Genomic DNA, 27,616 nt, shown 5'->3' on the forward strand with positions numbered 1-27,616 from the left:
GCAAGTGCCGACGACCCACAAAGCTGCAGCCAAAGCGGGGTGATGGAACACTGGACTAATTTACTCGTGATAACACACACCAGAGCCATTTGTAGGGTTGGTTCTGACGATTAACTTAACAATACAAACTATCCTAGATCGAGACTTTTTCATATATCCTTATCCAGGATACGTCGGTTAGTGACATTCGACAGTGGCATCAAAGCACCTGCTCACAAGGCCATCAAAATGGCACGTAGCATTCTCCGTGAGAGTAAGTGACAATAATACATCCATGTGAGAAATACTCGCCCAGTTGTCCTGAGCTGATTGATTTTATTAGTGGCGCAAGCTGCTATCAGCAACCCAGTGCCCATTCTCACGGTCATAGTTATTGCAAGCGCTGTGTACCACTATGTCTACAAACCGCTGGCAGCATCCCCTCTACGGCTCATACCTGGCTCCAAAGTCTACGCAGTGACGAAATGGCGTCTGGCGCTCGATGACTATTATGGCACAAGGACTCGGAAAATACATCAGTTGCACCGGAAGTACGGAACAGCCGTTCGCATCAGTCCTAGTGAGGTCTCGTTCTCATCTCTCTCGGCCTTGCGTACCATCTACGGCGCCGGCTCAGGGTTCGAAAGGACCAGCTTCTATCGCATGTTCGACGTTTATGGACGACAAAACTTATTCACGTTTGCGGAGGGGAGAAAGCACAGCGAGAGGAAGAAGCTGCTTGCGCACGCTTACTCAAAGAGTGTGGTTCTATCATCGACTGGCATCGCCAGACCCCTCGTGGAGAAAAATGTCAAGAGTTTCCTCGCTCTTCTCGAACAAGAGAAGAGTGTTGCAGAGGAGATATTTCACAGTTTGCATTGGTTCAGCCTTGACAGCATCACTGGATTTTTGTACGGAAACAAACACGGTGGAACTCATGCGCTGGAAGGAAACAAAGCGGACAGGATGATGCTTAACGACATCATCGACCCCAGCAGGAGAAAGCTCAGCTGGTTCGTTGTTCATCTCAAGACATACACGAACTGGCTCTACACGAGAACCGGCGTCACGGAGAAGCTTGTCACAGCTCTGGGTCTTCTTCCCATGAAGAAGCCAGCAACATACACAGGTATTCGAGCTCACGGCTTGCGATCATGGAAAGAATTTGAATACAATACTATCGGCGACGGGGAGTCATACGATGACAGAGCAATCATTTCAAAGCTATGGCAACACAGTAAGAGCGAGAAAGAACCCAGGCTCGATGGCCTGGATATCGCGTCCGAGGTTGCAGATCACTTCTTGGCCGGGATCGATACGACCAGCGACACTCTGATGTTTGTGATATGGGCACTCTCCAGGCCTGAGAATAAAAAGTACCAAGAACAATTGATAGCGGAATTGGATCTCATACCTTCCATCTCCCGTAACGAAGACGGAAATCCGACAGCGGAAGTCGCGGACAAATTGCCTTTTCTCGATGCAGTCATTAAAGAAGGCCTCAGACTGTACGCCCCATTACCGGCGTCGGAGCCACGCTCGCTACCTATGGACACCACAATCGACGGATACCACATTCCTGCCGGCACAGTTGTCAGTATGTCACCATATACCCTGCACCGAAACGCAGCTGTGTTTCCAGAGCCTCTCAAGTTCAAGCCAGAAAGATGGCTGGGAGACTGTGGGGATGTTACAGAGATGAGGAAATGGTTCTGGGCATTCTCAAGTGGTGGAAGGATGTGCATTGGCATACAGTACGTCTTCTTCTTCTCTCGACAGAATTCGCACGCAAAGAACGCTAACAAGTAGCCAATAGCCTTGCCATGGCAGAGATGACGACTCTTCTAGCAGCCCTCTATTCGCAATATACAACCGACGAGCAAGACAAGCAAAAGAACGTAAGCCCCGGAATCACAAGTCGGTTTGAAGTATTCTCCGACGAAACTTTTCCTGTAGTTAAGGTAAGCTGCGAAATGGTTTGGTGCTGTTTATTGGATCCCCACTAATCTCTTTGATAGGAGCACGAGTGCTGGATCAACTTTACAAAACGAGAATTGAGAAACGCCGCCAACTAAGTCGTGGTATATTTTCCATTCCAGCTTCAGGATTACACAACTTCTTTTTACAAATCCCAGGCTCAGGTAGAATCGCCCAAACATAACCAGCTACAGTGTTCCGCTTTGAATTTGGTACGGGTGCAGGTGCCGCTGATGTTTGTCTGCGAATTTGACAGTTTTTGGAGGCAACAGGACGTTTGGGAACTCCTGGGTGTACTTGACTGGAGCAGATGTTATGGAATGATGTACTTGGTGGCTGCGCAGCTGTCAGTGGTCAGAGATTCAAGCTATCGGAACAAGCATGAAATGGAGGCGTTTGATATGCAAGTATCATTATTTGTACCAAGGTCTCACAGTTTGTCAGCCATGTGGCATAACAAGGCTTTCACTGAATTCTCTTAGCATCGACGGTAGGCCAATAAAGATTGAACTCTCCAAGAGCCCTGGAGTGAGGCTAAGCATACTGTCTCATTAGCTGACATGTGTATGTGTAGCGCAGCTTTAGATGCATGTTGTGAGGCTAGTTTGTCAGCGGAGTGGTCACGACTATGTAATTACACACCGTAAAATCTTACCATACCTTTCAACCCCTGTTATTACCTGTCGCGCTCTTCGTGTAGCGTCTTTCTGCCTCCAGCCTGATCGTATATTGTCTAGAATCCCTTTTCTTCGAGCATAAACTTGTGCGGCGCTATCAAATTTTTGCCGAAAAGGGACTCATCCCTCAACTGGACGTATCGTATGTATCACGATGGATACTAACAACGATTACAATTACTCGCCCCTTTTCGCTTTCCCCATCCCCTAGCCTCTTCCATAAGTCTCGCACATACATGTTCCGGGGGGCGTTTCCCGTATACATTTCGACTATTTTCTTTTTTAAGGGAAAAAAAACACACGATGATCATGACCCGAAGACCACATCGGCGACACATGGAACGACAGGGTTTCCTCCTTCGAGCCCAGTAGCGGCATGGTCTGTTACCTGTTCAGGGACGCGGGCTGCCGCGGTGGCTGGTACGGTGCTAAAACCGGGGTCAACTCGATGCCCGGCTTAAACGATCAGACCACCAGCTTCCAGTTGGGGATTTAGAATGTTATTATACGGGAGCTATCCTAAAAGGCAAGGCAGCGTCGGAATTCAGAGACTTCCTTATGCACAGCTGGCCGCTCTCACTTTGCAGTTTCACAAGGCTGTGTTGTAGAACCAGCCACCCGAACCAATCGCAATCATGTAGTGTTATATACTTCTAGCACAGTCCTTTGGCATAGTGAATTGTACGCCAATCAAATAATAGCAAAATCCTCTACAGTCTCGGCTGTCAGGAAGAGCAATGCTGAGTAGCTATTGAACAAGCATCTTATCAATTACGAGAGGTCAGTCGACGTACAAAGATAACTACTACCTTTGAGAAACATCGAACCCAGTTTCAATGCCTCTTATACTGATACTGATAGGAGTTACTTGGCTTATGTGAGAGTCTTGATGCCGTTCAGAGTAGATCACGACTAATACCCAGGCCATCCATTGTAATACACTGGAGCTGCAGCGGTTTTGAAGTGAAGACCAAGTTGTTAGATAGCGATATACCGATCGATACATGCCAGCAAGGGTCATGAGACGACGGCTCCAGTCTCTTTGGGTATTCGTGAACGATAACTGGTTGCCACAAGACGTAGAAAGTAGATCGTGGCGTACAACCCATTGATTCGACCTTCTTCTATCATTTTCTTTTTTGATCCTCTAGTAGAAGTAGTCTTCTCAACCAAACACATTTGATTCCGTTACCTGTTTACTAGCGGGCTTCTGGCCGCTCCATGACGAACTATATAGTAAATGAGAAACCGATCCCCCGAGAGGAATGTGGTCCACCATAATGTGGTGCCCGCTGACCATGTCCGAGTCTATACCACAACGCCGCCAAATAAATCGTCCGTCGGAGTCTTGCACTTCTTCGCCCTGATACTTAAACCGCCCGGGTCTTTGTCCCTAGCTCATTGCGACTTCGGCTTTCTAAGCGGAGCAGTAACAGAGAACGAGACGAGGCTGTACTCGGTCTTCTCGATATTCTCCTTATGAGCCGCATCCTTCTCGCGCAAAGCCTTCTCGTCCTCAGCCTTCTTCTTCTTCTTCTTCTCCACTTCTTCATTCTTTTCGCCGTCCTTCTTGATCTCCTTGACCACGTTGCCGTTGCCATCCAGCTCAACCACAATGTCACGCGTGTCCAGGGTGCCGTCTTCAGTGTACATCCACATCTCCTTCAGTTCACCGCGGACAAGGCCCGTCAACCACAGGGAACCGAGAACCCCAGGGACCAGGTACAACAGCGCGGGCTGGCCATGCTTGAAGATGGTCAGCATAGAAAGGGTAACCAGCATTCCCAGTGTATAACCGATCAAGGAAGCGTTGAAGTAGGTCTTGCGGAAGGTTGATCCTCGCACAGTCGGGGGGGGCATCTCTTGTCCGCCCTTGAGCAGGCCCAGCCACGAAGAAGACCAGAACCAATCTCCCCAACATCCGGTAATATCGAGGTAGGTGGCCTTCTGGGCCATGTGCTGGGTCTCACTAACAGTGACGACATCTCCTGAATGGGCGTCATGCTGGTCAGACTTCAAGTCGGTCGGAACGTACTTGATTTGTTGCTGGTAGTGCCGCCACATGTCGAAACGGAGGGCGAGGCACATGACGATGCCGGGGACAACGATGTCTCCGAGGCCGAGAATGCTGGATCTAGCCGCAGACTGGAATTGGAGCTTAATGGGAACGTCAAGTTTGGTGGCGACGGTGATCATGTAAGGCCTGGATAAGAGTCAGCGAATGTTCAGGCAGAAGGGGCTGAATAACTTGCGTGTAGAAGACCATGACAATATCGTAAAAGAACAGCCCCATCAGCACTAGGCTGCCGGTAGCGAAGGTCGTCGGCGACATGATCAGGAATGATCCGTAGCAGAAGCCATAGCCCATCAAGTTGGAGAGGAAAGGCGACCCAGACATGAAGTAGGCAAAGACAGCCGTGGCAGCCAAGTTGAAGCCGGTGACATGGAGGGCGGAGATGTGAAACTTTTCTCGGAAGAGACCGTGGACCTTGGCCTTGACTGTCCACTCGTCAGTCAAGACATGGCGTAGATCCCAGAGGAATCGATTGACATTGATTCTATTGAACGGGATGAGGGAGCGGAGAGCGAACGGCAACGGATTGCTCTTCTGGAGAAACTGTGCGTTGTTCCGGTCCGTCTCCTCTCCCGTGAACTGGATGAAAGATTCGTCATCGTCATCGACACGGTACAGCGAGCCATTGTGTCGGAAATAATTGGGAAACACGAAACCCACGGCGACCTGCAGCGAGTGCGCGATCAAGGTGGACAAGCTAGCAACGCCCATCACGGACATATACACCCTCAGGATCTTGTTGAGAATCGCCGGGTCCTGTAGCCATTGGATGAGGTAGTAGAGACCGATCAACATGGCACCGGCGAGGAGTGGGAAGAGGATGGCGTCGGTCGGCAGGAGACCCTCAGTGATGGGTTCATCCTCCTTGCGCTCACGTTCCCCGTCCTTACGTTTTGCAGGGGCGGCCGAGGGAGGACGACGAAGGGAGCCATGGGCGCCAATGTAGATGGTGGCCAAGGCGCTGAAGATGAGTTTAGCCTCTATGGTGAAGAGGCTGGCGTAAAAGTGAAGGTCCCACTCCGGCACAGCAGACGTGCCATTGCCGGTCGTGACGTTGCCGGTGATGTTGTGTGTGATCTGGTCGAAGGGAGGGGTGATCGGGCTAGGCACCGCTGACGAAGCCATGCTTACAAAATTGGTGCAAAACTTTAGCGCAGCAGACCTGTGATTGAAGCTGGACAATTTGTGCGAAGCGATGGAAGTTGATGCTCGTCCGTTATTGCAGGGACCGAAGGTGCAGATTCTGAAGTCGTGCAAGCAGAGTGCAAGGGTCAATAGCGCTGATGATGATACAGCCTTGTCGAATGGATACTGATGAAGTCGCAAAAACTCCCTGGGGTTATATACTCCTCCTCGCAAGGGTACCGGCCTGGTGACTGTGTCGAAAGTTCGATGCCTGGGTGGAAATTACCCTCAGGTCGTAAAGGTGCAACCTCCGAATGTAAAGAAAGGCCACCTGTCGGCTCTCAGAAGGGCTCGTTGAAAGGCCCCAACCGTGGTTGGCGTATTGGGAATGATAGCAACGTGTTACGAGCGAGACGAAGTCTAGTCTCAAAATCCAGAGGAGCTGCCGAACGGTTACAAGTCACTCTTCTGGGGGTTTTTTTTTTCTTTCTCTTTTTTTTCTTTTTTCCTTTCCGTTTTCTTTGGCCCTCCCCGTTGGGCTTTTTGGTTGGGTCTATGGGCCGCTGGAGAGACGAGGTAAAACCAAGGAAGAAAGCAGGAAGTCGTCGGACGTCCCGAATTGTCCTCTTGAGACGTGAGAGGGAGGGAGCAGCTGTTCTGTCTCGTTAGTCGCACCTTCCGCTTGGCAAAGTGCGTGCGGTGTGAGCGTTGCTGCTGCAGTAGTCGCTTTGCGCCGGGCCAGGACAGCAGCTGCGAGATGCGATGATGCAGTAACCAGGTACGGGAGGGAACACAGCAGGGGCAGGGAGGCAAGGAGGGAGGGAGGTGGCAAGCGCCCTGCAGCGCAGCTCTCAGTGCGCCCACCAATGGCACAACGGATTGCCGCCGGGAAGGTGGGTGAAGCTCGCACCTGGCCGGCTGTTGCCGCCGCAGACCTCATCGCAGTCGCAATTCGACATCGCAGCCTCGTCCAAAATAATTTATGAGCCCCTCCATACATCCCACTACCCACGACGTGCCGTACCTCTAATCCCCGCACCACGGAGCTGCACCACAAGAATCGCCAAAGATGACCACAAACGTCGCCCTCGAGACCTCAATGGTACGTTCAATCACACTCATGATGCAACGCCCAAGCTACAGAACCCTCCCAGGGAAACAAGGCAGAAACACTCACTAACCCTTTTTCTTAAACTTGAAATAGGGCACCATAGTCCTCGAGCTCTACACCGCCCACGCCCCCAAGACCTGTACCAACTTCTCTACCCTCGTCTCGCGCGGCTACTACAACGACACGGTCGTCCACCGCATCATCCCCAACTTCATGGTCCAGGCCGGCGACCCTACGGGCACCGGCCGCGGCGGTACCTCCATCTACGGCGAAAAGTTCGCCGACGAGATCCACCCCGCCCTCAAGCACACCGGCGCCGGCGTGCTGTCCATGGCCAACGCCGGCCCTGACACCAACGGCTCCCAGTTCTTCATCACCCTCGCCCCGACCCCCTGGCTCGACGGCAAGCACACAATCTTCGGTCGCGTCAAGAACGGCCTGAGCGTCGTCAAGAGGATGGGGCTCGTCAAGACCGGGCCTGAGGACAGGCCCCTGGAGACGGTCAAGATTCTCCGGGCTTCCGTTGTTGACGACGGCGGTGCGGACGAGGCGTAGTTAGGTTTTAAACGGCTTCTTTCCTTGTTTTGTTTCATAATTCAAATGCATGGCACGGAGTTTGGTGTTGGGTCATAAAGACACAGTCGGAGCATATTGAGTCAACAGATACCAGGGAGCCTCAGACGCATGATAACCTCCAAACCTTGTCTAGAGTTCATCCTCGTGCCCACCGCCCCTGTATTCGTCTGTATCGTGCCACCGCACAGCATGTCACAAATCACACGAAAAGGCTCGGAGACGATAACCACAAGTCAAAGGGGAATCAATATCATTCGGTCAATGCCTATAGTAACCGCAATCTCTAAACGCCGCCATCCGCCTCGCCGGGTGATGCACGAGTATGTATGGGGGAAATTTCCCCACTCCTTTAAGAGAACCCTCCCTGACCGACTCCTAGAACCATGCAATGTTATGGGTCTCGTATATCAAGTGTTGGTGGCAGCCGTGCTAGAAGATCAAATTTTGTGATGAATACAAGGCGGTAACGGGTAGTGTGGTATCCGACTTCGGTGGTCGGTCGATCCATGACAGCTTTCTTGGTCGTAGTATACCCGTAGCCTGAAGATAATGCTCATCCTGACCTGCGGCTGAAACCAAGTCATGAATGAAGAAAATAAAGATAATAAGAGTAGTAGACACAAAGAGATAAGTAAGTTAGGAACGGCGCCTCTTGCTGGTCTGGCTCTCGTTATGGTCCGAGGCTCTTTGTCGCGTCATTGTAGCTGGTCGGGCCTCGGAGACAGGCTGCCGCTTGACACAAGATTGGCTCTTGACGACGGAAGGACCGCTAGTAGCGGACGTGCCTGTGGTGGCAATTGGAGCCATCATAATCGTTTGACCTTGAGCACAGAGCTCCTTGCGCGAGAACCTTCCCCGAGCAGAGGGCTGGTGTACTCTGCGTTGGATTTTGATGATTGTGGCCTTCTTGCTAGAGTCAATATCGTTTGGCCTTGTAGATTCGCCGATCGACCAGGACGAAGGGGACGTCGCTGACGTCGACGATGATGACGACGAGGGCGATGGCTTAGGGTGTGGATCGCTGGCCCAGTTGCGCTTCTTGCCGGTACCACCAGGCTTCTAGTTTGGCGGCGAAGACAGGGTGCCGGACGACTCGGATTCGGCGTCTTCGTTCCGCCCGTTCTTGGAGAGCGGCGACGATAGCGGCGGCTTAGCGGCGCCGAGCTTAAGTTTTTTAGCCGGGCTGATACCTTTGGCATCTTTTCTCTCCTTCTTCGGCGCGACCTCAACGGTCGAGTTGTCGCCGTCGTCCGGCCTTGCCTCGCGGCTCAGCAGGGAGCTGGACTTGACCTTTTCCTTCTTGGGACCCTTCGTCTTCAGAATGACCTTCTTTGTCATCAGGGGCGTTGACTTGAGCTTCTTTTTCTTATGGCCGTCGGCCGATTCGTCTTCCTCCTCGGGCGCCGCTATATCCTCGCTGTCACGCTTCTTGGGGCTCGAGGCCCGCGACGCGGGTGCCGGCGTGGCCTTTTGACTTGACGGGGGCGTGCCATCAGGCTGGCTAGCACCATTGCTGCCGTTGGAGATCTTAGCCGCCGCCGCGCGACTTGCATTACGACCGCTCATTCCTATACAGGAGCCCATGTGGTTGTTGAGTCTTGTGACGAGAATGCATCGCTTGCACTTGCTGCAGGTTGCAGAGGGGAATGAGAGAACATTGGGCGGGCGCGATTCGCCAGGGGCGGGCGACTCAATGTTGGGGTCGGGCTTCATGTCCTTCTTCTTCTTGCCTCGGCCGGGACCGGGCTGAACCCATGTTTGACCGTAAATGTCGTAGCCGGGTTTGTCGATGTAGGGATGCTTTTTGCAGTAGATGACGCTGGGATCGGGCTTTCTCGCGCCCTTGCCGTCGGTCGGGTAAAGCAACCGCGGCAGGTGGCATCTCGGGCAGACGATCTCGGAGGTGGTCTTGAGGGGATTGCCCTTGAGCAGAACTTTGCCGTCCTCGTATATGGCAGCATCGGTCTCGATTCGGATGTCTGGTTTTGCTTCCGGGGTCGAGCTCTCTGATGCGTCGGAAGCCAGCTTCTCGACACGTATAGCGGCAGTGGTGGCTCTCGCCATCTTCTCGTCGCGATGGACCTTGAGCAGCAGATCGTGGACGATGTTGTACATGAGGTCGTCAAGAACGGCATGTGCCTGTTGCCGGATAACAGACTGCGGTTAGCATCACGTCGAGTCATCAGCCAGGGCAAAACGACGCCTGCTTCACCCATGCGTCGGGTACGGTTGTCCAGGTGAAGCTAGGTTGGGACGGGGGAAGGGGGATCGTGAGATCGGAGCACACTTACAAGCTTGTCCATACTGCCACTATCATCTGGAGCCACGATTACTCCAGCCTTGCCCGTGTTGGAAGCCATCTCGACGACGAGGCCGATGGAACGGCGCACAAAGGCAGGGAGTGGAAAATGCCGTCGTGATCGTGCTGCAGCCTCTGACGGCGGAAAGCTTCGTTTGTGGTGCAGGAAAGTTGTGGTTGCGGGATGTGGAATCGATCTGAAATCGGGTTGACGGGACTAAAATGCGGAAGGTGCCACACGACCGGACGAGGGGGGTGGGTGGTTGCGAGAAGGGTAATTACTGCCGGCCGAGAGAAAAAAAAAATGTTCGGAACCTTGCGTTGCTGACGGGAAGTACCTTAAAAAGGGTGCAACAGCGATGGCGAAAATGCCTTGACAGATGGGAAACTGGGTGGTTTTTTTCCGGATTACCAACCTGCTGCTAACCAACCTAAGGTAAGGAAAGGAACAATTCGGGACGGAAAAGCGCAGCAACAAAGGTCCCAACACCGCAACTACCTTACCTTCCTCCGCTCACTTGGCTCTCTGTACGTGTGAGGTGCTCTAAAAAAGACAGACAACTGTTGGGATCGACGGCCGGAACAGGAATCAATATCTATGAATCTATGATGGGAGGAGTAAAAACGACCCAGGCACTATAAGGCTACTACGTATAGCAGTCACTATCACCTCGGCTTGCCCTTGAATCATGACATGGTATCATGTCATTTGCGTGCGCAAGTACAAAGGGCATAAGCCGCCCGAGCGCCCCTTCGTAAAAGTCGCCAACATCGATCTCGGGCAAACAATTGCTACTATGTACATTGCATGGCACGGGCTCAAACCCCCTAGGCAAGTCCAATCGGAAGCCGCTACAGCTACATTGTGCCATCGTGCAAAACCATAACGCCAGGAGAGCGAGACAGAGAGAGTAACGCAGCTTATCGCCTGCTGTATCGGCAGAGTAACATCAAGTTTCTGCATGGCAGGAAGACGATGGCTCCCTGGACCATGGGGTTCATCACAGGGGGGGAAGTTCGGATGCCGTTATTACCGTGAGCCAGCCACAGGGCGGATACAGTGTCCCCATCAGCGCATGCATGTGCCTGAGTTAGTGCCCCCTTTAAAACCATGTGAGGGGACTCGGACTCCATAACCCCAGTCTGCACTATCTCGGAGCAGGTTCACTTTCGGCCTTTGACCGCCCAGCACGTCAGCGCGCGATCCAATTGAGATCTCCCTGCAGGTGCTGCTGGCTGCTGGAACCCCATCGATTTTAGCACTGGCAGACAGACCTGATCACTGACACTCCTTGCCGCTCTGCAATTGCTGTTTGATCTCAGTAGCTCATCGGTGTCCTGGAACGACCTAGTGGGGCCGCCTTCCCGGCGGAGCCTCCAAACACCGCAACTTTTGACCGCACCTGCCTTGCGTGTCCTGTGCTGTACCTGCTCACTCCAGAGCGTTCGGAACGTTCACTCTACATGCCACTTTTATTGTGTTAGGCACCGAGCATGGTACTTCAACTGTGATATTCATCTTTTTTCCCCCTCATAACTCTGTATCGTTAATATTATATACCTATGCAACTTCCAGAGTGAACGCCTTGTATTAGGTAGTTACTACGTAGTATACCTTGGTTCACTCTACGTACCCACCCACCCAGCTGTGGGGAAAGTGCTTCCCTCACCACTGTCCACGGTCACAGGGGGCAAGCACCAGCAGGGCCTCCAAGGAGTCAGTCCTTCCTCTCCAACCGAGCGAGTCACCCCTAATGTCCCAGTGCGTCGCTGGCAGCCCGAAAAGAGTCGCAACCATCTAAAAGGACATTTTCGTCCGAAACCTCTCTTGACTCTCTTTGCTTTTCCTATCCAGGCCTCCTTCGCCGGCTCCGGACTGACACGCGGCATCATACGTCCCCGGCCCAGACTTCGCCGCACGCGTGTGTAAATAATGCTCTCCTAACATTCTGTAATTAGCTATCCTCCATAGACTCCCCATCCAGAGGTCTTGTGGTCGCTTTGCTTTCCATTCCTCGCGCTCTTTGTACACGCCCACAACCCATCCCGCTCACTCGTCCACGTCGTCCCCGTGCTCGACTCGACCAGAGGACGCGCTACCTTCCTTCCCAAAGGCCACGACAGTCAACCATGTCCCTTCCTCAGACCACGACAATGAAGCCGACGCAGTCGTCCATCAAGTCCTTTTTCCAGCCTCGTCAACAACCCTGCTACGCGCCTCCGCCCCCGACATCAAAATACGCGCCCGCACCTTCCTCGACAGAAGCTCCGACTGCCCCTCCTCTCCCCGCGACCAAACCCCCCACCTCAACACCGACAGCAGCTTTCACTCCGACCACGGTATCACCAACTCCTACAACGACGGCACCATCGCCGGCGGGCTTGACGCCCATCCACCCCAATGCCGCAATCCGCCCCGTGGGCGACCGAGACTTGCAGCCCCTCCGCCGCATCAACTCCCTCCTCCTTCCCGTCGCTTACCCCGAGACATTCTACGCCGCCGCCCTCACGGGCCCTCTCTCCCGCGTGATAACCTGGTCCGATCCTTCCACTCCGGGCGTAGAGCAAGTTGTGGGCGGCGTCGTATCCCGCGTTGAACCCTCTCCCTTCCCGCCCACTTCGCCAGGCGCTCGGTCCGAACACGCTCTTTACATCCAATCCCTGGGTCTCCTCTCCCCTTACCGCTCCTACGGGCTGGCGACTGCCACCATCGATCACCTCGTCGCCGCCGCTACAGCCTTGTCCCCCGAGATCAACCTCCGTTATGTGTATGCCCATGTCTGGACGGACAATGAAGAGGGCATGCACTGGTACACCGCCCGCGGCTTCGAACGCTACGGAGAGCCATTGCTGGGATACTACACGAAGCTACGCCCAGACTCGGCTTGGATTGTGCGTCGCACCGTCGGCCCGTTGTCCATCGGCGGCCCGATGCATCATCCCGAGAAGGCGTCTGCGCCTAGACCCGGCCCCACCGCCGCCATTGCGAACCTCCCTCCCATGAGCGGCGGCCCTCCTCCAGGCACTGGCGAGCCGCTCTCGAAATGCACCTCGGGTCAGTCCTTCCAGAACCGTCGCGCCGCAACAGAGTGGAACGACTTACCCGAGGAGATGGCGCCGGGCTTGCTCGCTGCTCCTCGGAACAACGCCGGGTCAGGAGCAAGCTCGAGAAGCAGCTCCGCGGCGAGGAAGAAGAAGGACAGATCGTACCCTGCTGCGGCATTTCAGAGCTAGAGGATGAGAGGCCGCCAGAAAGACGCAATGAATAAGCTCACCAGATGGGCCAGCCGGCCAGGCTCAAGAGCTTCTCCTGGTAGCCATGAGAAGTACACCGGGATCATTGAAAATCGAGCTCCATAGTGGCGTATATTGAGGGCCTCGCAGACTCGTCTGACCGAAGATAGAGCATAGAGTCCTTTTTAACCTCCCTACCCTTGATTAAACATCTTGTTGGCAACCCATAAATCCTGGACTACGACGTCTTTGGAAAAGCACACCAGGCCATCAAGACGGCCGAGGCCAGAGGATGCCAGAAAAGGAATTATGGCCACGACAATGCCACCCTCACCAAATATAGACATTGACATTGTTTAGACGGTAGAATGGGAAAGCAGAAAGAACCATGCAGTTATACAGCATTGAACAAATAGACGACGCATTTGCTCGGTTCAATTTCAAAAGAAGAAGAAAAACAAAAGGCCCAACTCCGTGTCCACCCCTCCTTTGTGGAATCATGTGAAACAAGAAGAGAAATATGTTCAACCAGAAGTCATCTCGATGCTGAAAAACGCCCAAACAGAATATCTGGAGGGGGAGTAGCTTGCAGAAGGGAGAGAGAAAGGAGGAGTAAGCCATTTGCCTGCAGTTCTTTCCCCTCCCCTAAATGCGTTTTCCATCCACCGTGGCATAAAGGTACAGATCCAAGGTGGTGCGCGTCCTAAGGTCGCATCACAATAATAGTCTTGACAGAGATTTTTCCGACTGCAAGACGATTATCGTGTACCTATGCGACCTAAAGAGGGACCGCCTTGGTCACGTACATTAGTACCTCGGTAGATGAAAACGTATTTCGTCCACGCCCCTCACTTCATTTCAAACAAGTCTCATTCAGATCGTTCCCCTAAACCCCCTTTTGGTATCTCTCGTTCATCGCTCGGACCATTTCGTTCATGATTGCCGGTTGTAACGTGACCACCAGACGGCCGCAATGGCTGCGACGCCCACGAGGCCGCCAATTATTAGAGCAGTATTGGTTGTTGACGGTTCTTCGCCTATTAAAAAAAGAAAACGCACGAGGCGTGATTAGCCAATGGTCTCGCAATGCAAAGTGACGGAGATGTCGTCACAATGGACGTCGCGCTTCTTTTCGGCGACGTCGGTAACCAGCAACTTACGAGGTGAAGGAATCGAGTTCAGCTCTTTCTTGACATTTTGCCTAAACTCGGTCAAAATGTCGCCCTCCTTCTCCATGCCCGCCGCAACAAGGGCAATGAGCGCAGCGCCAACTCCGCTACCGTCCTTGGCAATGCCAATACGGATCTTCTCCGCCCCCTTGGCTCCGATGCCGTCGATTGCGCGCAGGGCCTCGTAAATCATGTCGCGGAAGAAAGGGTAGTGCTCGACCAGGCTGCCGTCGACACCAACATCAATGACCTCCGCCTCGGGGTCGTCGAGCTTGCCGGACTGCAGGACGATAGCGCCAATGGCAACTGCAGACAAGCGGGCGGCCCGACGGCCGACGGCACCTGCAACGGCCTTGAAAGCCTGTGCGTCCTCGAGCGATGGGGTATAAACTTGGAGGATGGACTCGAGCTCCTGTCTCAATGTCGACAACTCGGGGGTGTTATCAGCGGCGGCAACAGACATGATGGAGCTGTCAAGGCCCCACTGCTTGAATATGCTAGAGCTGGGGCTGATGTCGGTCGTCGACTTCCAGTCGTTGAAGCTCGAGTTTTGGTCTTTGAACAGGGACAGCTTCTCATCCTTGAGCATGTCGAGGATTGTCAGGCGGACAATCTCGCCAAGGAACATGCCGGAGACGCGCTTCTCAAACATTTGGATACCAGGGTTGACACTGGCCCGGTCGAGGGCGATGTCCCACGGGGTGTTGGGCAGCACGTTGAGCTGGTTGTCGAAGGAGCCCCACTCGGTGTTGACGACCATCTCGCCGGTGGTCGTCTCGTAGTCGCCGGCAATGGGCTTCTTGATGTTGGACAGCTTCTCGAGGTAAGCACCGTTGGTACCGGTGCCAAAGATTGCGCCGAGAATTGAGCCCGACTTGCCTGTGGAGGTGTAGGATCTCGCCATGAGAGTTCCGACGGTGTCGTTGACAAGAGCAGCGACTCGTACGGGGAGGTGCAACTTGTCGATCTCGACCTGCAGAAGAGCGCAGACATCCTTGCCGACGGCGTCAGGAATATCGAAACCCTTGGTCCACCGGATCAGGTTGCCCTTGTTGATACCGAGCTGCTGAACGGGGAAGCTGAAGGTGAAACCAAGGCGAAAAACATGCTCGTCACGGTAGCCTTCGGGGGCGCTGTAGGTCTGGCGGCGGCGCACGTGCTGCTCGAAGTGTTCGGCGTGGTGCTCGCGCAGGAAGAGCTCAATCTGCTTGGCAAGGAAGGAAAAGAGCTCCTCAGCGGTCTTGGCGACCATGAGCTCCTTGGGGATTGCGACCTTGCTGTAGGTGAGGTTGAAAGTGGTGTCGCCGTTAAGCTGGACGGAGCAGACGCGGAAGTTGGTTCCGCCGAGGTCAACTGCGAGGTACAATCCCTACGAGGAATGTCAGTACGAGGAGCGCCACCGCGTAATTGTTTTGGGGGGGGGGAAGAAATGCGATGCTGCGTTGCTGAGCCGAAATTACCTTTTCAGTGCCATTAGGCACGCCAGTGACGTATGTCGGGATCTGGCTCATGCTGGTTCCATCCTTCTCGAGTCCATCCTCTGCAGCCAAGCACCAAGGTCAGTTTCATTCAAGGAGGAAGAGAAGCAAACAGCATACGCATCTGGTGGAGAAACTCTTTGACTGCGCCGTTGATGTAGGCATCAGAGAGCTCGAACTGTTCGACTACGCGTACTGTCTCTGATTCGAGCGCCATTGTGAGAGGTTTCGAACTGGGCGGCGTGGTGGGAAAGGGCGCTGGGTTTTGGCAGACAGGCTCCTGGTGAATTTGAGCGGATGGAGAGAATAGTGGAGGAGATGGATGGAAGAAATGATGGGAGGGGAAGAACGAAGAACGAAGCTGCAGCTGGAGGTGCGGCGGTAGGAGCTTGGCGTCGCGTAGAAGAAACTGTGTGAGCTGTTCGACCGAGGAAGCAGACGAATTAGCACAAGGTCTGCAGGATTATCTCCGTTACGAGATATGGAGGGTGTGGAGAGAGAGAGGGCGGGGAGAGAGGATTGGCTGGAAGAGTAGGTTGGACGTTTTGAGTTGGAGGAAGCCAGGTATGAGAGAGGAAAGAAATGGTGGTGTCCAACAAGGTAAATAGAAAACAAAAAGCCAAGCAAGGTAGTCTGGGTAGGACGAGGCAACGGGGCAAAAGAAAGGTCTCAGGTCCAGGCTGAGCAGACTCGAGGATGTTCTGGGGGAGCTTTGTGGATGATGTACCTAGGTGACGAAATCGTACTGAAATGGGCCGGGGGGAGGATGGGGTCAATTGGCATGGAGCGAGAACGTGGAGCATGGAGCATGCGTGGAGCTAGCCATGGAGCTGGCCATGGAGCAGGGAGAGCATGGAGCAGGGGCGGGCGGCCAGGCATGGGTCTGGCGTCAGTCAGAGTACACTACCTCTCGAATCCGAACCCAAACCCAGAGGCAATGAGGTAATGTTGGTGGGTGTGGGGTGACAGGCCTCATGATGCTTGCTTGCTTACTTGCTTGCTTCGCTTGATACACAAGATTGTTCCCAGCGGGGCCGGCCATTGAACATCGGGAACAGGACATGACATTTGACCATTTGGCCATCATGACAGGCGTCGCCGAGAAAGTTCCAACCGGCGCCGCGGATAAGATGCAGGGACTTGAACTGTGGTCGGGACCGGCGGTCATGAGTATGAGTGAGACCATCCGGATGGGACTGGAGAAGAGGGGCCCATCTGCTGGAGCAGGTGATTGAGAGATTGGCAGACTTTCACCGAGAACGATGTTGATTCCATACGTCTGGCGAGAGCTGTTGCTGATGCTGGTGCTGATGTCGATGCAGTCCAATGGGCCAGGAAAACCATCAAACCACTTGGTCCGTGGTTTCATGGACCACGCCAGGCCTTCTCGTGGAGTTCGGGCCGGACGGAGCTACAAGCTGCGTGACGAGAAGCGGGTTTTCTGCAGCAAGCACGACGCCAGTTTGGTAAAATAAAATGCCGGGGATGAATGGATGCAGCCATCGAGCAGCACCACGCCACTGGGACGCGCGATGTGAGGCGAACTGCTGATGCTGCGTGACCTTGGGAACCTTGAACCTAGGTAGGAAGGGCTCACACCTGTCTGCGGGGGATGTCCGTCCAATGCCCAGTCAGGCCGCCAATACAGCGAACGCAGTGCGATGGCGGCTGACTGACACCACATCTACACCAAGGCCCGCCTCAGGCGGCAGCGGCGCCCGGTCAAGCGTCCCGAACATGGCCTTGGACGAACTGACTGCGCAGAAGGCAATACCCCTAGGGAATTGGGCCGAAGGAAAAAGCTCGGCGGGCCGGATACAGCTTTTCGTCATCCATCATTGGTCCAAGCGTGGGGCCTCGGCGCCCCCGTTGTCTCCAATTGGTCCCGGTAGATCCCGGCAAGATCCCGATCATCAAAGTGTCTCGCCTCAACTCGCCTGCTTTTCTGTCGTGGTCTGGTGTCTGTCTCTCTGTCCGGCTACTAGTGTAGGTAATCTGCCGCAGTATGTCGCCCGCCGCCTTCAAGTATCGCAGGTCGAACGCTTGTCTGCTGCTTACAAGACGGAAGAAAAAAGAAAGAAGAAAAAAAGAAGGACCTGGGGCCCCGTGAAAATCTACAGGCTGCCCCAGGGGTATCCCTCCTCAAAATGGCTCAGCTTGGCTCAATAGAGGAGAGAAATCTACAGGCGACAACCACGCGCCACTCGACGCTCATCATTCATGGCGAGCTGACAGGAGACACTATCCCCGTCCCACGGCGACCCCACTTCTACGCCGAAGAAGCTCCCGTCTGCATCCACTATCGCCCACCCGGGCGGGGGCCACCGAACATGCCGGAATTTGGAAAATGGAGAGACTTCGACCAAAGAAGAGGGAAACCCTGGGCGGAAAGTGCGCGCGTGCAACATTGCTCGTGGGAAGAAACAAGGGGCAATGGTTTGCTGGGGTTACAGAGTGGGGATTGGGGTGACGGACGGGGACCGACGGGGGGACAACTCAACAATTGCAGTGTGTGTCTGGTGAAGTGGGAAGAGGAAGAAAAATCCGCACTGCTGCAGAGGTACTTACTAGGACGAGCACTAGGAACACGACCGAGCAAAGGCCGTACCAAAAGGAGGAGACCCCATGGGAGACCAGGAAGCTGCTCCTCCTTCTCCGGTGTCTCGGGTCGCCGACTTTGCTTTTGGCTTTGGACTGTCGATTACCGCCTTTGCGGTTGCCGCTGGTGGTCTTTTTCTTGGTCATGATCATGGTCATGGTTTTGTTGGATTGGGGCATGTCACTGCCGTCGACCGCCAACACCGCCATCTCGTTGTCGCATGCGCCACCGTCCGCGCCCTTTTCATCACGCTGCGGCTGATGAAGCTGCTTCTGGCCGTCGACATGCCGCCTTATTTCGTGTCGTCGGCCCTGCCGCCGTCCATCAAGGTCTTGACAGCCAGTATCAAGACCGCTCGCGCGCCAATCGGCGCCCCGCCCCCGGATGTAGGCCGACAATGTACCGGTGTTTGCTATGTTCCAGATGCAGGAGTTCTCGCTGCGGGCGCGTCGCTGCACCTCACTGCGAAATCTCTCGCTAAAGGGTTTTTTACGTGTTCCTGATTGAAACGACGGCTAGATGAGTCTTTTCTTTCTCTCTCTCTCCCTCTCTCTCCCTCTCTCTCCCACAGTCTTCTTGCTAGGAGAAGTCAAAAGGTCCAGAACCAGGACGGGCTCTGCTTCCGCCAAGACCGGTGAAGGTCGCTTCGTGTGCAGGCTACGAGCTGCAGCGCAGCGCAACGTAGTAGCGTGCGCCTTTGCAGCGATTGTGCTGGGTGCGGGATAACGGCGGCGTGACGCTGGTTCTTCCGCTGAATTTCTCCCTCTCGGCCCTTTGGAGGAGACAGCACGCGCTCAAACGGCCCGTCTGTAATTAGTTTCCCGGGTGTGACGCTGCGAAAAGACGAAGAGGACCCAGGCCTGTCCCACTCCCAATGAGGTCATGAAATTGGGTTCCAGGCGCCAGGTGGGGAAGACGACCCTGCAAGGGTAGTGCGCCAAAACTCTGGTGTCCTCGTGGGCGGTCTGTCGTGGAGTTATTTTCGTGGATTCGTGGGTTGAGTGACCGGCGGTAGGGTCTAGCGAGAAACAAGACCGGGCAGACGATTCTGGGTGTGCGGGATGGGGAAGTGTACGGAGAAAGTCGATGGAGGGGATCGCTGCCGTCTGCCGAGTCGCTGAACTGCTCGTGATGCTCGTGGGCCGATCACCTCAAACTCAGGGTCTTTCACGTCTGACGCCGGGTCTTGGGGGCTTTAGGTCTTGGACCTAGGCAGGCCGGTCGGAGGGTTTCCAGAGTCCGAGTGGTTGTCTTTGGGACGACGGTTGGTGGCTTGTCTTGGTATTAATAAATCGGGCGCTCCCCGGGCTTTTGCCTGCGCTTTCTCTCGATTCCAGGTTTCAATGTCGCTCGATCGCAGTCCTCTTTGTTGCAGTTGCTCCCCAGTTATCGGCTGCAGTTTTCTGTCATACGACCGCCCAGAAAGGGGTTTTTTAGGCCTGCCAGTTCTTGTTTGAAGAAGTCGGCAGGTGCTGAGGTGAAGTGACGACGGTTTGCTTTGCCTGGCAAGTGTGCCGCGACGGCCTAGTGTAGTCCACCTTGCCCTCGGAGCCGGAGACGTCAAGGTGCAGAATGAATCTTGGATGATACGCAATCGCGTTTCCCTGTATCAATGACCGATTTCCCGGTTTGGGCTTTGGTCGTTTGTGCCTCAGCGAAGGTGGTGGTGGTGGTGGTGGTAATGGTGAGATCTGATCGATGAGTCGCTTTCTCTGATTTGCCGGAAATGTTGTTCAATGGGTTTCCAGCATATTGGACGCAGATCTCAACCCTTGGGAGATGAGACAGACAACTCGTCGAAGGGCGAGAACTGATGTTGTCCTACCGAGAAGGACAAAGAGGTGAAGAGGAACAACAGGGCGACGATATCATTCGTAAGATAACAAAGAGGAGGCTGGCTGGTGGTTCCTACGGTCTACTGACGCCGTCTCCCCATCAGCTCAAAGGGGGAAGGAGGGGTTCTCTCGGGTGCATCTTTCGGTTGAGAAAAGGCTCCTGGGGAGTGGAGGATGTGCCAGACTTGAGAGTCAATTGACCACTCAAGATTGCCGTCGAATCGTGGCAGGGTCCCGCACAACTGTACGGTATGTGTGTGTGTGCGTGCGTGCGTGCGTGTGTGTGCGCGCGCCAACTGCAGGCCGGGGTCTGATAATCTGGGTCGTTGAAGGACCTCCCAATCGCTGCCAGAGAAAAAGAGTGCCGTCCCGGGCAGGGTGTTGGGATCTTGTGTTCCTCTTCGCTATCTGACGGCAAGGAGAAAAACAACACATATACACAATATGGAAGACTCCGGAAACTAATTTTCAGCACTCCAGGATGGAGGCACGCAATGTTGAACGCACTGAAGTAGTACTCTCGCAGCGTTCCCCCTAAGGGAAGGAAGGGTCGATCAAACATACACGGGTGTCCCTGCTCCCGTCCCCGAGTCTACTCTAGTACTATCCCTCCCCGACTTGTGGTTGGCGACATTCACAAATCAGTTCCTTGGTCATCAATGTACACGAGCCAAATGGGACACATTGCTTCTTCATAACAAATTCCAGAATTTCCTAGACTAGCTGGCCCATGATGCCTGGCCGTGATTCCAGGTATGCACGCCCGATGCTCCGTTCCCTATGCCATGCCATGCCATGCTATACGGACACATTGCCAAATACTCCGGAGCATACATTTCCTCCCCTTTCTATGGTTTGTCTTTACGTCGGCGTGGGCTTTGGGCCAAAATGAAGCAGAGTTGGAACCCTGATGCCGTCCGATCTCGGTCCAATATCACGCCGTTGGTTCAAAGCTCCTCTTGACAATGAAAAAGGACACCATAAGCAACGTAGCACAAGTGAGGAAGACACTGTTTCGGTGTCCGTCGCCTGTTCTCTTGTTAATTCGTCGCCGGAACCAGCCTTGCGCAAGAGAACTTACCCTCTTCATCCAGGCTGTGCGCCACGACAACGAAGACGTTGAGTGGAAGCCTCAGCAGGCTGTATACACGTCCTCGTACGCCGTCCTCGACAACCTGGCTCTTCAGGAATGACATGCTCGGGAAGTATGCGCCGATGCTAGCCTCGACCATACACAGCGCCCAGAACAGGAACATCTCGCTCTCGAGTAGGACAGCCGCCGAGAGACAGCAGCTCACCATGAGCACCACAAGCATTAAGATCACCGAAGTTGTCTCCTTGGAGTGAGACTTGGCGTAGAGCGAGAAGAACGCCGAGCCTGCCATCATAGCACACATGAAGCTGGAGAAAATGAGTCCAAAGGGCAACTCCTCGTTTGAGCCGGCCTTCATTCTCGCGCTCTTGAGCGCTGCGGACCAGAAAAACACAAAGAGGTACATAGTGCCCTCGAAGAAGGTCGACGTCAGACCCAGCGATAGAATGCGTTTGTCGCGTATGATCATCTGGATCCCGCTCTTGACATCTCCAAGAGAGGATGTTGCCGGGCCGGCTTGCTTGGCCCCATAATTCTCCTTCCATCTTCCTAGAATCAACCAAATGGCCATCGCGGAGCATGCCACGCTTGCCATGAACGGCCAGACACGGCCGCCCAAGGCGTTGACCATGACGTCACCGAAGATGCCAGAGGCAATCGCCACGATAGAGCTGATGGTGGTCATGTGACCGAAGATGGTGCCCAGCTTGAGCTTCGTCCGTGACAGGCCACGCTGGTTGTATTCTGTGATCAACCATGCCTCAAACACGCTGTAGAGAAGGGTGGTTGAGATGCCGCCGCAGAAGCGGCCGAGGAACAAGATGAAGAGGTTGTCGGTGAGCATCGTCAGGCAGGTAAAGATGTACGCGATGCAGTACGTGATACAGGCGAGACGACGGCCATATCGATCGGCGAGTTCGCCGGCAAAGGAGGCCGAAATGGCACCGGAGACGAAACCAGCAGCGTACAGCGCAGCGACAACCTTTTCGGCTATATTCTTATCGTACTTGTAGATGGCATAGATATGCGGGCCCTATGTCGTTGTCAGCTTGGAACCACTAAGCCCGCGATGCTTTCTGTTACCTGCAACCAGTCAGCCGCCATTGCCAGAGCGTAGACGGGAAAGAAATCAAGCTGGAACTGCCGGACCGCGGCCTGCGACTCAGCGGGCTCCGCGAGCAGTTGAGATAGCTCGATGTCGTGACCTTCAGCACCATCGTCAACAGCGGCCGCCTCCTGTTTCAGCTCTTCGATTGCCTCTTGCTCTTGTCGCTTGTACTGTTGATACAGAAGATACCCATTGCTCGCCACGAAAGCGGCCAGATTCAGCTGGTAGAAAGACATGTCGGAAAAGTGCCTTTCTGTGAGTGCAGAGATGTGAAGGACAAACTGTTGCGGTTTGGGACGTCTGTGTAATATGATATGTCTGTCAACGCGGCGAGATCAGCATTCGCGATCCAAGCATAGCATGTGTTGCGTGTCTTGGGATATCCCGACATTCCACAGGTCTCAGCTGCCCTTTGGTTGACGGCGTCTTGGAATCAATAAAGGGTTCTCGAGGATGCTGTGGCGGTAGAGGGAGAGAAAAAAATAGAGGAGCATTCAGAGTAAGGGAACAGCGCTCTGAGAAAGAGGAAGGAGCTGGAATGTGACCCCCATCGTTCTTTCCAGCTTTGGTTGAGCAGCCGTGATGGGCAATGAGTGGCATCGACAGGCATTCACGATGGCTGGAAACGGACTATGACAGGAGACAAGCTCCCCAAACCCGGGACGCCATGCTCGCTCAGTCGGTTGGAGTGCTATTGAATCTGGAACACGGTCCCTGAGCTTTGTTCCTGTCGAGCCCTTGGCAGAGAGGTAGAGCTGGGCTGGTCCTGATATCCCGAGTTTAACCCAAAACACCAGGCTTGATGTTCCAAACTGACCGGCCTGAGATGGAGGGGCGGCGACCATCCAATAGGAGCCACCCATAGATTCCGACTTGGATTTCGTCCTAAATAATAGTCCACTACCCAGGTAAGCTACAGTAGTCGTAATATTCAGGAGGTGACGCGGGGGCTAGCAACTTCAACCAGGCCCGCGTCGTGATGGTTGCGGCCGGATCCATTCCACATGGACTAGAGGGAGTTACCGTGAGAGATGATAGGCCGGTGCTAGGTGCTCCCTCGTAGTGCTGTATTACTCCAAACCCTCCCTCAAATGCCTTGACGCATTTGCATGCAGCTGTGCTGTTTGCATGCCGCGTGGTTCCCTTGCACTGTGAATCTGCAAGTCAAGCGTTTACAAGTATGTCCCGGGGGTTCACAGTCGAGGAAAGGGGAGAGAAAAAGCAAGGGCTTGTCTGTGATTCTTGTCAAGCCAACCTTGATAGGTCTACTTTGTACTATCTATGAGTCCCTTGCGCGTCTCTTATTTATGTGTCCCTGACTTTACCACGGCGACCTATGTCTTGATGAACCAAGTGTTCAACCCCGGACTCGTACTTGCGGAAGGATAGGTAGTCGGCCATGCCGGATATCTGGCAACCGACAACAACGACTGGGGCTCCGGAGAGCTCTCACCGGGCACATGCCGACGGGTCCACACGGTCGGCGCTCCGTCCAGTGTACATTATAGTAAGCACCCATGCCCGTGATGCATATATATATATATATATATTATGGGCCTCGCCGGAGCCAATCCGCGCCTCCAGAGGGCTCCGAGGGAACGGGACCATCCAGCCAACGGCACAGCAGTGCATTGAGGCAGTGCTGAATGAGGGGGCTTGGTTCTCATATAATAGCTATCTACATCGTATGTGATGGATGTGACCCCGAGGTTGTGGCGCCAAAATGTCGGCAAAACCGAGAGCGCATGGGACCCTCGTCCCAGCGTTAGATGCAGGAATGAAAGAGCAACGATTTTGAGCCAGAGTCGATGCGCCGGGCCATTGTCCCTTCCAACGGGGGGCATTGGCAGTGAGTTCTGCGCTCGAGCCCACCGGCACTCTATGTCGAGTAGAGACACCGACTCGTCGCCGTGTCGTCCGCTGATTGATGGAAATGTCGGCAGGAAAACACAGCACTCAGTGGTCGATTGTTGCTTGTTTCTGGCAAAAATGCCTGGTATCGTCAGCTCTCGTACCGGTCGAGATTTAACGAAGTGCTCGCCCTATACGGATGGCAGAATCGGGGAACGCTGCTAAATCCCCACGAGCTGGTGCGGCTGAGCTTGCCAACGCCGATCAGTGGACGAAGTCAGTAAGGATGCACCCTGCCGGGCCTGGGTACCGGACGCATGCGGGGCTCAGCACGCCTGTTGTGCTACGCCTCGCGGCGCCCTGGCTGTTCCATTGACAATTGTAGGATGGGATTAACCCGTGTCATGAGGTACGTGCCGGGGTTCCTCTCGATGGTCGAACAGTGACATCTCTAGCTCACGCACTGTGTACGAGGATAATAGCTTGAAGGCGTCGTCTATGGCGTTAATCCTGTCCAGCGGGTTGCCGTCACAACCGACGCTGGCAAGGCTTTCTCTCCAGCAAGATGAGCGGGCGACCGCCCGTACCGAACGTACAAGTATCATAGGTGAATGGGCGGGATTCTAGGGGTCTGAATGGCGGATGGCAGCACGAAGTGTGAATACGCAGCCCTCGGGAAATGGTGGATGACAGGACGGATCCTTTGCAACGGTCCCCCACCTTTGTTGGGAGGTTCGGACTCGCGCGCCGCGCTTGTCTTCGACGGGCGGTCTTCTCGGCCGACAGATTTTCTGTGGATGGGAATCGAAAGATGATTTGGCGTGTCATCAGCGTCTGTTTCAGCATCCCAGTATCTGGGAAATGACAGTTACCAAACAACAAGGCCGGGCACAGGCTCTCGTTTGCGGGTAGTCAATCGAGCTGCAAGGCCAACGGGAGAGTGACTAGGTTAGTTCCTTGGTTTCCATCTCGTCTTTCTTCAGGTAGAGAACATGAAATGGAAAACCCTAAGGAATGGGGAGGGACTCGGAGTCGGGAGGGGCACTTGGGGTGCCTGACAGGTGAGCGGCAGGACAGGCCCAACCTAATCTGGCAGGGTAAGCACAACAAACGACGAAAGAAGAGGGAAAGAGGGAAAAAAATATCCAAGGACGATGGGTACAGTACACCGCCCACTCCCACTTTCTACTGCCCTCTCTTTTGTTCCAAGATAAAAGGACCGGACCGAGGGCAAAGACGGACTGTTACACAGTTTGTTTAATCAAACATGAGGTCGCAGGCAATTAGTAAGCTGTAACGCCAATCCAACAGGTCGGGTCCTCGGAGTTGGGATCATGGGCACGAATCCTGGAGAGAACGAGGGACGGAAAGCACTCCCCGGCGGCTTCAGAACTTCAGAGAGACCGGCCGTATGCAGACCAGGGAAAGTCCTACGCAAAAAGTCCTACATGTTTAGTGTACCTAGGTATACACTGGTGTACTACCTGTATAGGTAGGTCGGCATTACTACGTGTACCTACACGTGCGTCCCGTTCCCCAGCCTGTGAGACTCTCTTGCCGGGCCGTCTCTTATACCCCCCTCGTTTTGAGTCGCTCGTGCCCCACGTTATGCTGATGCCCCCACCTCGGCCAGCTGGAAGAAAACCCAAACCTGTTCCTTGGCGACGACGAAACATAGACTACTACCGGAACCTTGCATTTCTGGTGCTAACGGTTTCGTGAAAATATCATGGTTGGTCGCTTGTGTTTCTTCTGCTGTGCCTCATGACACGCGCAACGAACCGACCCCACTGATGGCTTTGCAGCAAACCGTGGGTTCCCCGGCGAGCTTTCCACCGACTTCTTTGGCCTGGCGTGTTGCGGACTTGCGGTCGAGGACCGACGTCGAACAGATGGGTTATCGGGGCGGTTTGGCGGGCTTGCTGGGTCCTCCCAGTCAAGTCTTCGGTCGCAGACCGACAAACAAGCAAGCCTACGGGGCGCTGTCTTGCGATGTCCCGACACTGATACAACAGCTACCCGTACACCGATAGCACCATCTCCGGCTCTCGGCGGGACTAGAGAGAAAGGAGGTTGGAGCAGAGAATCCCATCCCCACGGCTCTTGTGCCGGTTTGTTGCAATCTGACGGGAGCGGCAGGGTTGAGTAGTCCTCGTCGGCATCGACATAGTGGGCAAAGAGGGGGGTTTGGGTCTGCTCCCCTCGACGGTAGTCGGAACGGGTTGATGGTGGTGGTGGTGGTGGTGTGGGCTCGCAAGGCTTCCTCCCGATGAGCCCGTCTCACCAGATGCTTGCATCTCTTGTTTGAAGACCATCCGGGGTTGAGACACACAACTTCAGCTCTCAGGTACGGCCTCAGCTAACCATCTGCCAGCCTCAGGCCACTAGCGCTGTGAGTGTGTGTATCGAGTACGGGGGAATTCGCAGACCAAGAATGAATGGCGTCTACGATACAATGTCGTCCGATATTTGCCGTCTCTCTTGACATGGGCAGGAGCGCGTCAAAGACCGGTCTCGAGATGCCTCGTGTGGAAAGCTGTCGATGCTAGCGTCCCCCATGTCCTTGTCCCAGGTCCCAGACAATGACAACGGCAACGGGGGACGGGACAAAACACCTTCGGTGATCTGTTAATCTGACCGCATAAGAGACGACAATCCGACAGCCGCGAGGTGTTCCGACATGCAGATATAACGAGCGCTGTCCACATTACCTACCAATACCTAGCTGGCAACGAACGGCATCGAGCTGAACCTGGACGGGTAGCTGGTGCAGGAGGGAGGTGTAGGCAGTACCTATGTACATCGTACTTGGGCGATACCGACACTCGCACAAACCGAGTCACAGTACGAAACAGAGAGCAGTAGCAGTAACAGCACGCAGCTGCATCCTACGAATAATTCTCCTTCCCCACCGTACCTCACTGCTCCTCTGACGCCTTGCCGGCAGCAGGCCAGTCTAATCCAGCATCGTCCAATCAAAGGGCGGTATTGAACGGCGGCCTCAGCCTTACACTGCCCAGAGGGCGAGCCGGGGGAGGGGGGTGTACAGGTACAGGTACATACACCTGCAGGCTTCGCTTTAGTGTTAGGTAGTGCCGTCAGCTGCTGGCGCAGTATCCGTAGTGTAGGTACTGTAAGATCAGCAGCCACCGGGGCCATCCTGCAGCCCTAGCCCCCGTGTGGTTACTCCCTACCCACGGAATCAAGGCGCAGAGATACGCCTGCCTCGGACAGCACAGTACAATACAGAGCGAGAGCACAGGGCAGCAGCGGCGCCATCTCATCCCGCTTCAACACCTCTCGAAAGCCACTGCAAAAGCAATGCAGCAGCAAAACTTGCGACCGCGCAAACAAAGCTGGGAAAACCCTAGCAGTGGAAGCAGTAGGAAAAGGGGAGCAGCAGGACGGGTCGGGAAAAGAGAAGGAAAATA

At 54.4% G+C, this 27,616-nt stretch overlaps 9 protein-coding genes across 9 annotated transcripts; 5 read left to right on the forward strand and 4 right to left on the reverse strand.

Moving 5' to 3' along the window:
• The first annotated feature begins 73 nt into the window (after window positions 1-73).
• On the forward strand, window positions 74-2,480 carry LY79DRAFT_663055 (cytochrome P450). Its single transcript, XM_060562836.1, has 4 exons — window positions 74-253; window positions 323-1,733; window positions 1,796-1,940; window positions 1,998-2,480. The coding sequence occupies exons 1-4, from the start codon at window positions 229-231 to the stop codon at window positions 2,052-2,054; spliced, it is 1,638 nt and encodes a 545-aa protein (XP_060408652.1). The 5' UTR covers window positions 74-228; the 3' UTR covers window positions 2,055-2,480.
• A 1,441-nt stretch (window positions 2,481-3,921) lies between these two features.
• Window positions 3,922-5,926, reverse strand: LY79DRAFT_39998 (signal peptide peptidase). Its single transcript, XM_060553015.1, has 2 exons — window positions 4,886-5,926; window positions 3,922-4,836 (listed from the first exon to the last, which is right to left on the reverse strand). Exons 1-2 carry the CDS (start codon window positions 5,830-5,832, stop codon window positions 4,032-4,034), a joined length of 1,752 nt encoding a protein of 583 aa, XP_060408653.1. The 5' UTR covers window positions 5,833-5,926; the 3' UTR covers window positions 3,922-4,031.
• On the forward strand, window positions 5,923-6,601 carry LY79DRAFT_40006 (uncharacterized protein). The gene has a single exon (XM_060553016.1). It carries the CDS (start codon window positions 6,022-6,024, stop codon window positions 6,499-6,501), a length of 480 nt encoding a protein of 159 aa, XP_060408654.1. The 5' UTR covers window positions 5,923-6,021; the 3' UTR covers window positions 6,502-6,601.
• Window positions 6,602-6,780: 179 nt separating this feature from the next.
• LY79DRAFT_569470 (cyclophilin type peptidyl-prolyl cis-trans isomerase/CLD) lies at window positions 6,781-7,751 on the forward strand. Its single transcript, XM_060559062.1, has 2 exons — window positions 6,781-6,934; window positions 7,037-7,751. Exons 1-2 carry the CDS (start codon window positions 6,902-6,904, stop codon window positions 7,496-7,498), a joined length of 495 nt encoding a protein of 164 aa, XP_060408655.1. The 5' UTR covers window positions 6,781-6,901; the 3' UTR covers window positions 7,499-7,751.
• Window positions 7,752-8,578: 827 nt separating this feature from the next.
• LY79DRAFT_526599 (transcriptional activator) lies at window positions 8,579-9,879 on the reverse strand (the record flags this gene model as incomplete). The annotated part of the gene is made up of 2 exons (XM_060555851.1): window positions 8,579-9,658; window positions 9,811-9,879. The coding sequence occupies 2 exons, from the start codon at window positions 9,877-9,879 to the stop codon at window positions 8,579-8,581; spliced, it is 1,149 nt and encodes a 382-aa protein (XP_060408656.1).
• Window positions 9,880-11,948: 2,069 nt separating this feature from the next.
• Window positions 11,949-13,052, forward strand: LY79DRAFT_673938 (uncharacterized protein; the record flags this gene model as incomplete). Its single annotated transcript, XM_060564234.1, has 1 exon — window positions 11,949-13,052. One exon carries the CDS (start codon window positions 11,949-11,951, stop codon window positions 13,050-13,052), a length of 1,104 nt encoding a protein of 367 aa, XP_060408657.1.
• A 1,068-nt stretch (window positions 13,053-14,120) lies between these two features.
• LY79DRAFT_526678 (hexokinase) lies at window positions 14,121-15,916 on the reverse strand (the record flags this gene model as incomplete). Its single annotated transcript, XM_060555862.1, has 3 exons — window positions 14,121-15,590; window positions 15,682-15,761; window positions 15,820-15,916. The coding sequence occupies 3 exons, from the start codon at window positions 15,914-15,916 to the stop codon at window positions 14,121-14,123; spliced, it is 1,647 nt and encodes a 548-aa protein (XP_060408658.1).
• Window positions 15,917-18,324: 2,408 nt separating this feature from the next.
• On the forward strand, window positions 18,325-18,801 carry LY79DRAFT_594232 (uncharacterized protein; the record flags this gene model as incomplete). Its single annotated transcript, XM_060561666.1, has 1 exon — window positions 18,325-18,801. The coding sequence occupies one exon, from the start codon at window positions 18,325-18,327 to the stop codon at window positions 18,799-18,801; it is 477 nt and encodes a 158-aa protein (XP_060408659.1).
• A 2,266-nt stretch (window positions 18,802-21,067) lies between these two features.
• LY79DRAFT_673941 (major facilitator superfamily transporter) lies at window positions 21,068-22,570 on the reverse strand (the record flags this gene model as incomplete). Its single annotated transcript, XM_060564235.1, has 3 exons — window positions 21,068-21,162; window positions 21,215-22,259; window positions 22,310-22,570. 3 exons carry the CDS (start codon window positions 22,568-22,570, stop codon window positions 21,068-21,070), a joined length of 1,401 nt encoding a protein of 466 aa, XP_060408660.1.
• Window positions 22,571-27,616: the final 5,046 nt, after the last annotated feature.

Source organism: Colletotrichum navitas (assembly GCF_030913465.1).
Source record: "Colletotrichum navitas strain CBS 125086 chromosome Unknown LY79scaffold_102, whole genome shotgun sequence".
Taxonomy (NCBI): Eukaryota; Fungi; Ascomycota; class Sordariomycetes; order Glomerellales; family Glomerellaceae; genus Colletotrichum; species Colletotrichum navitas.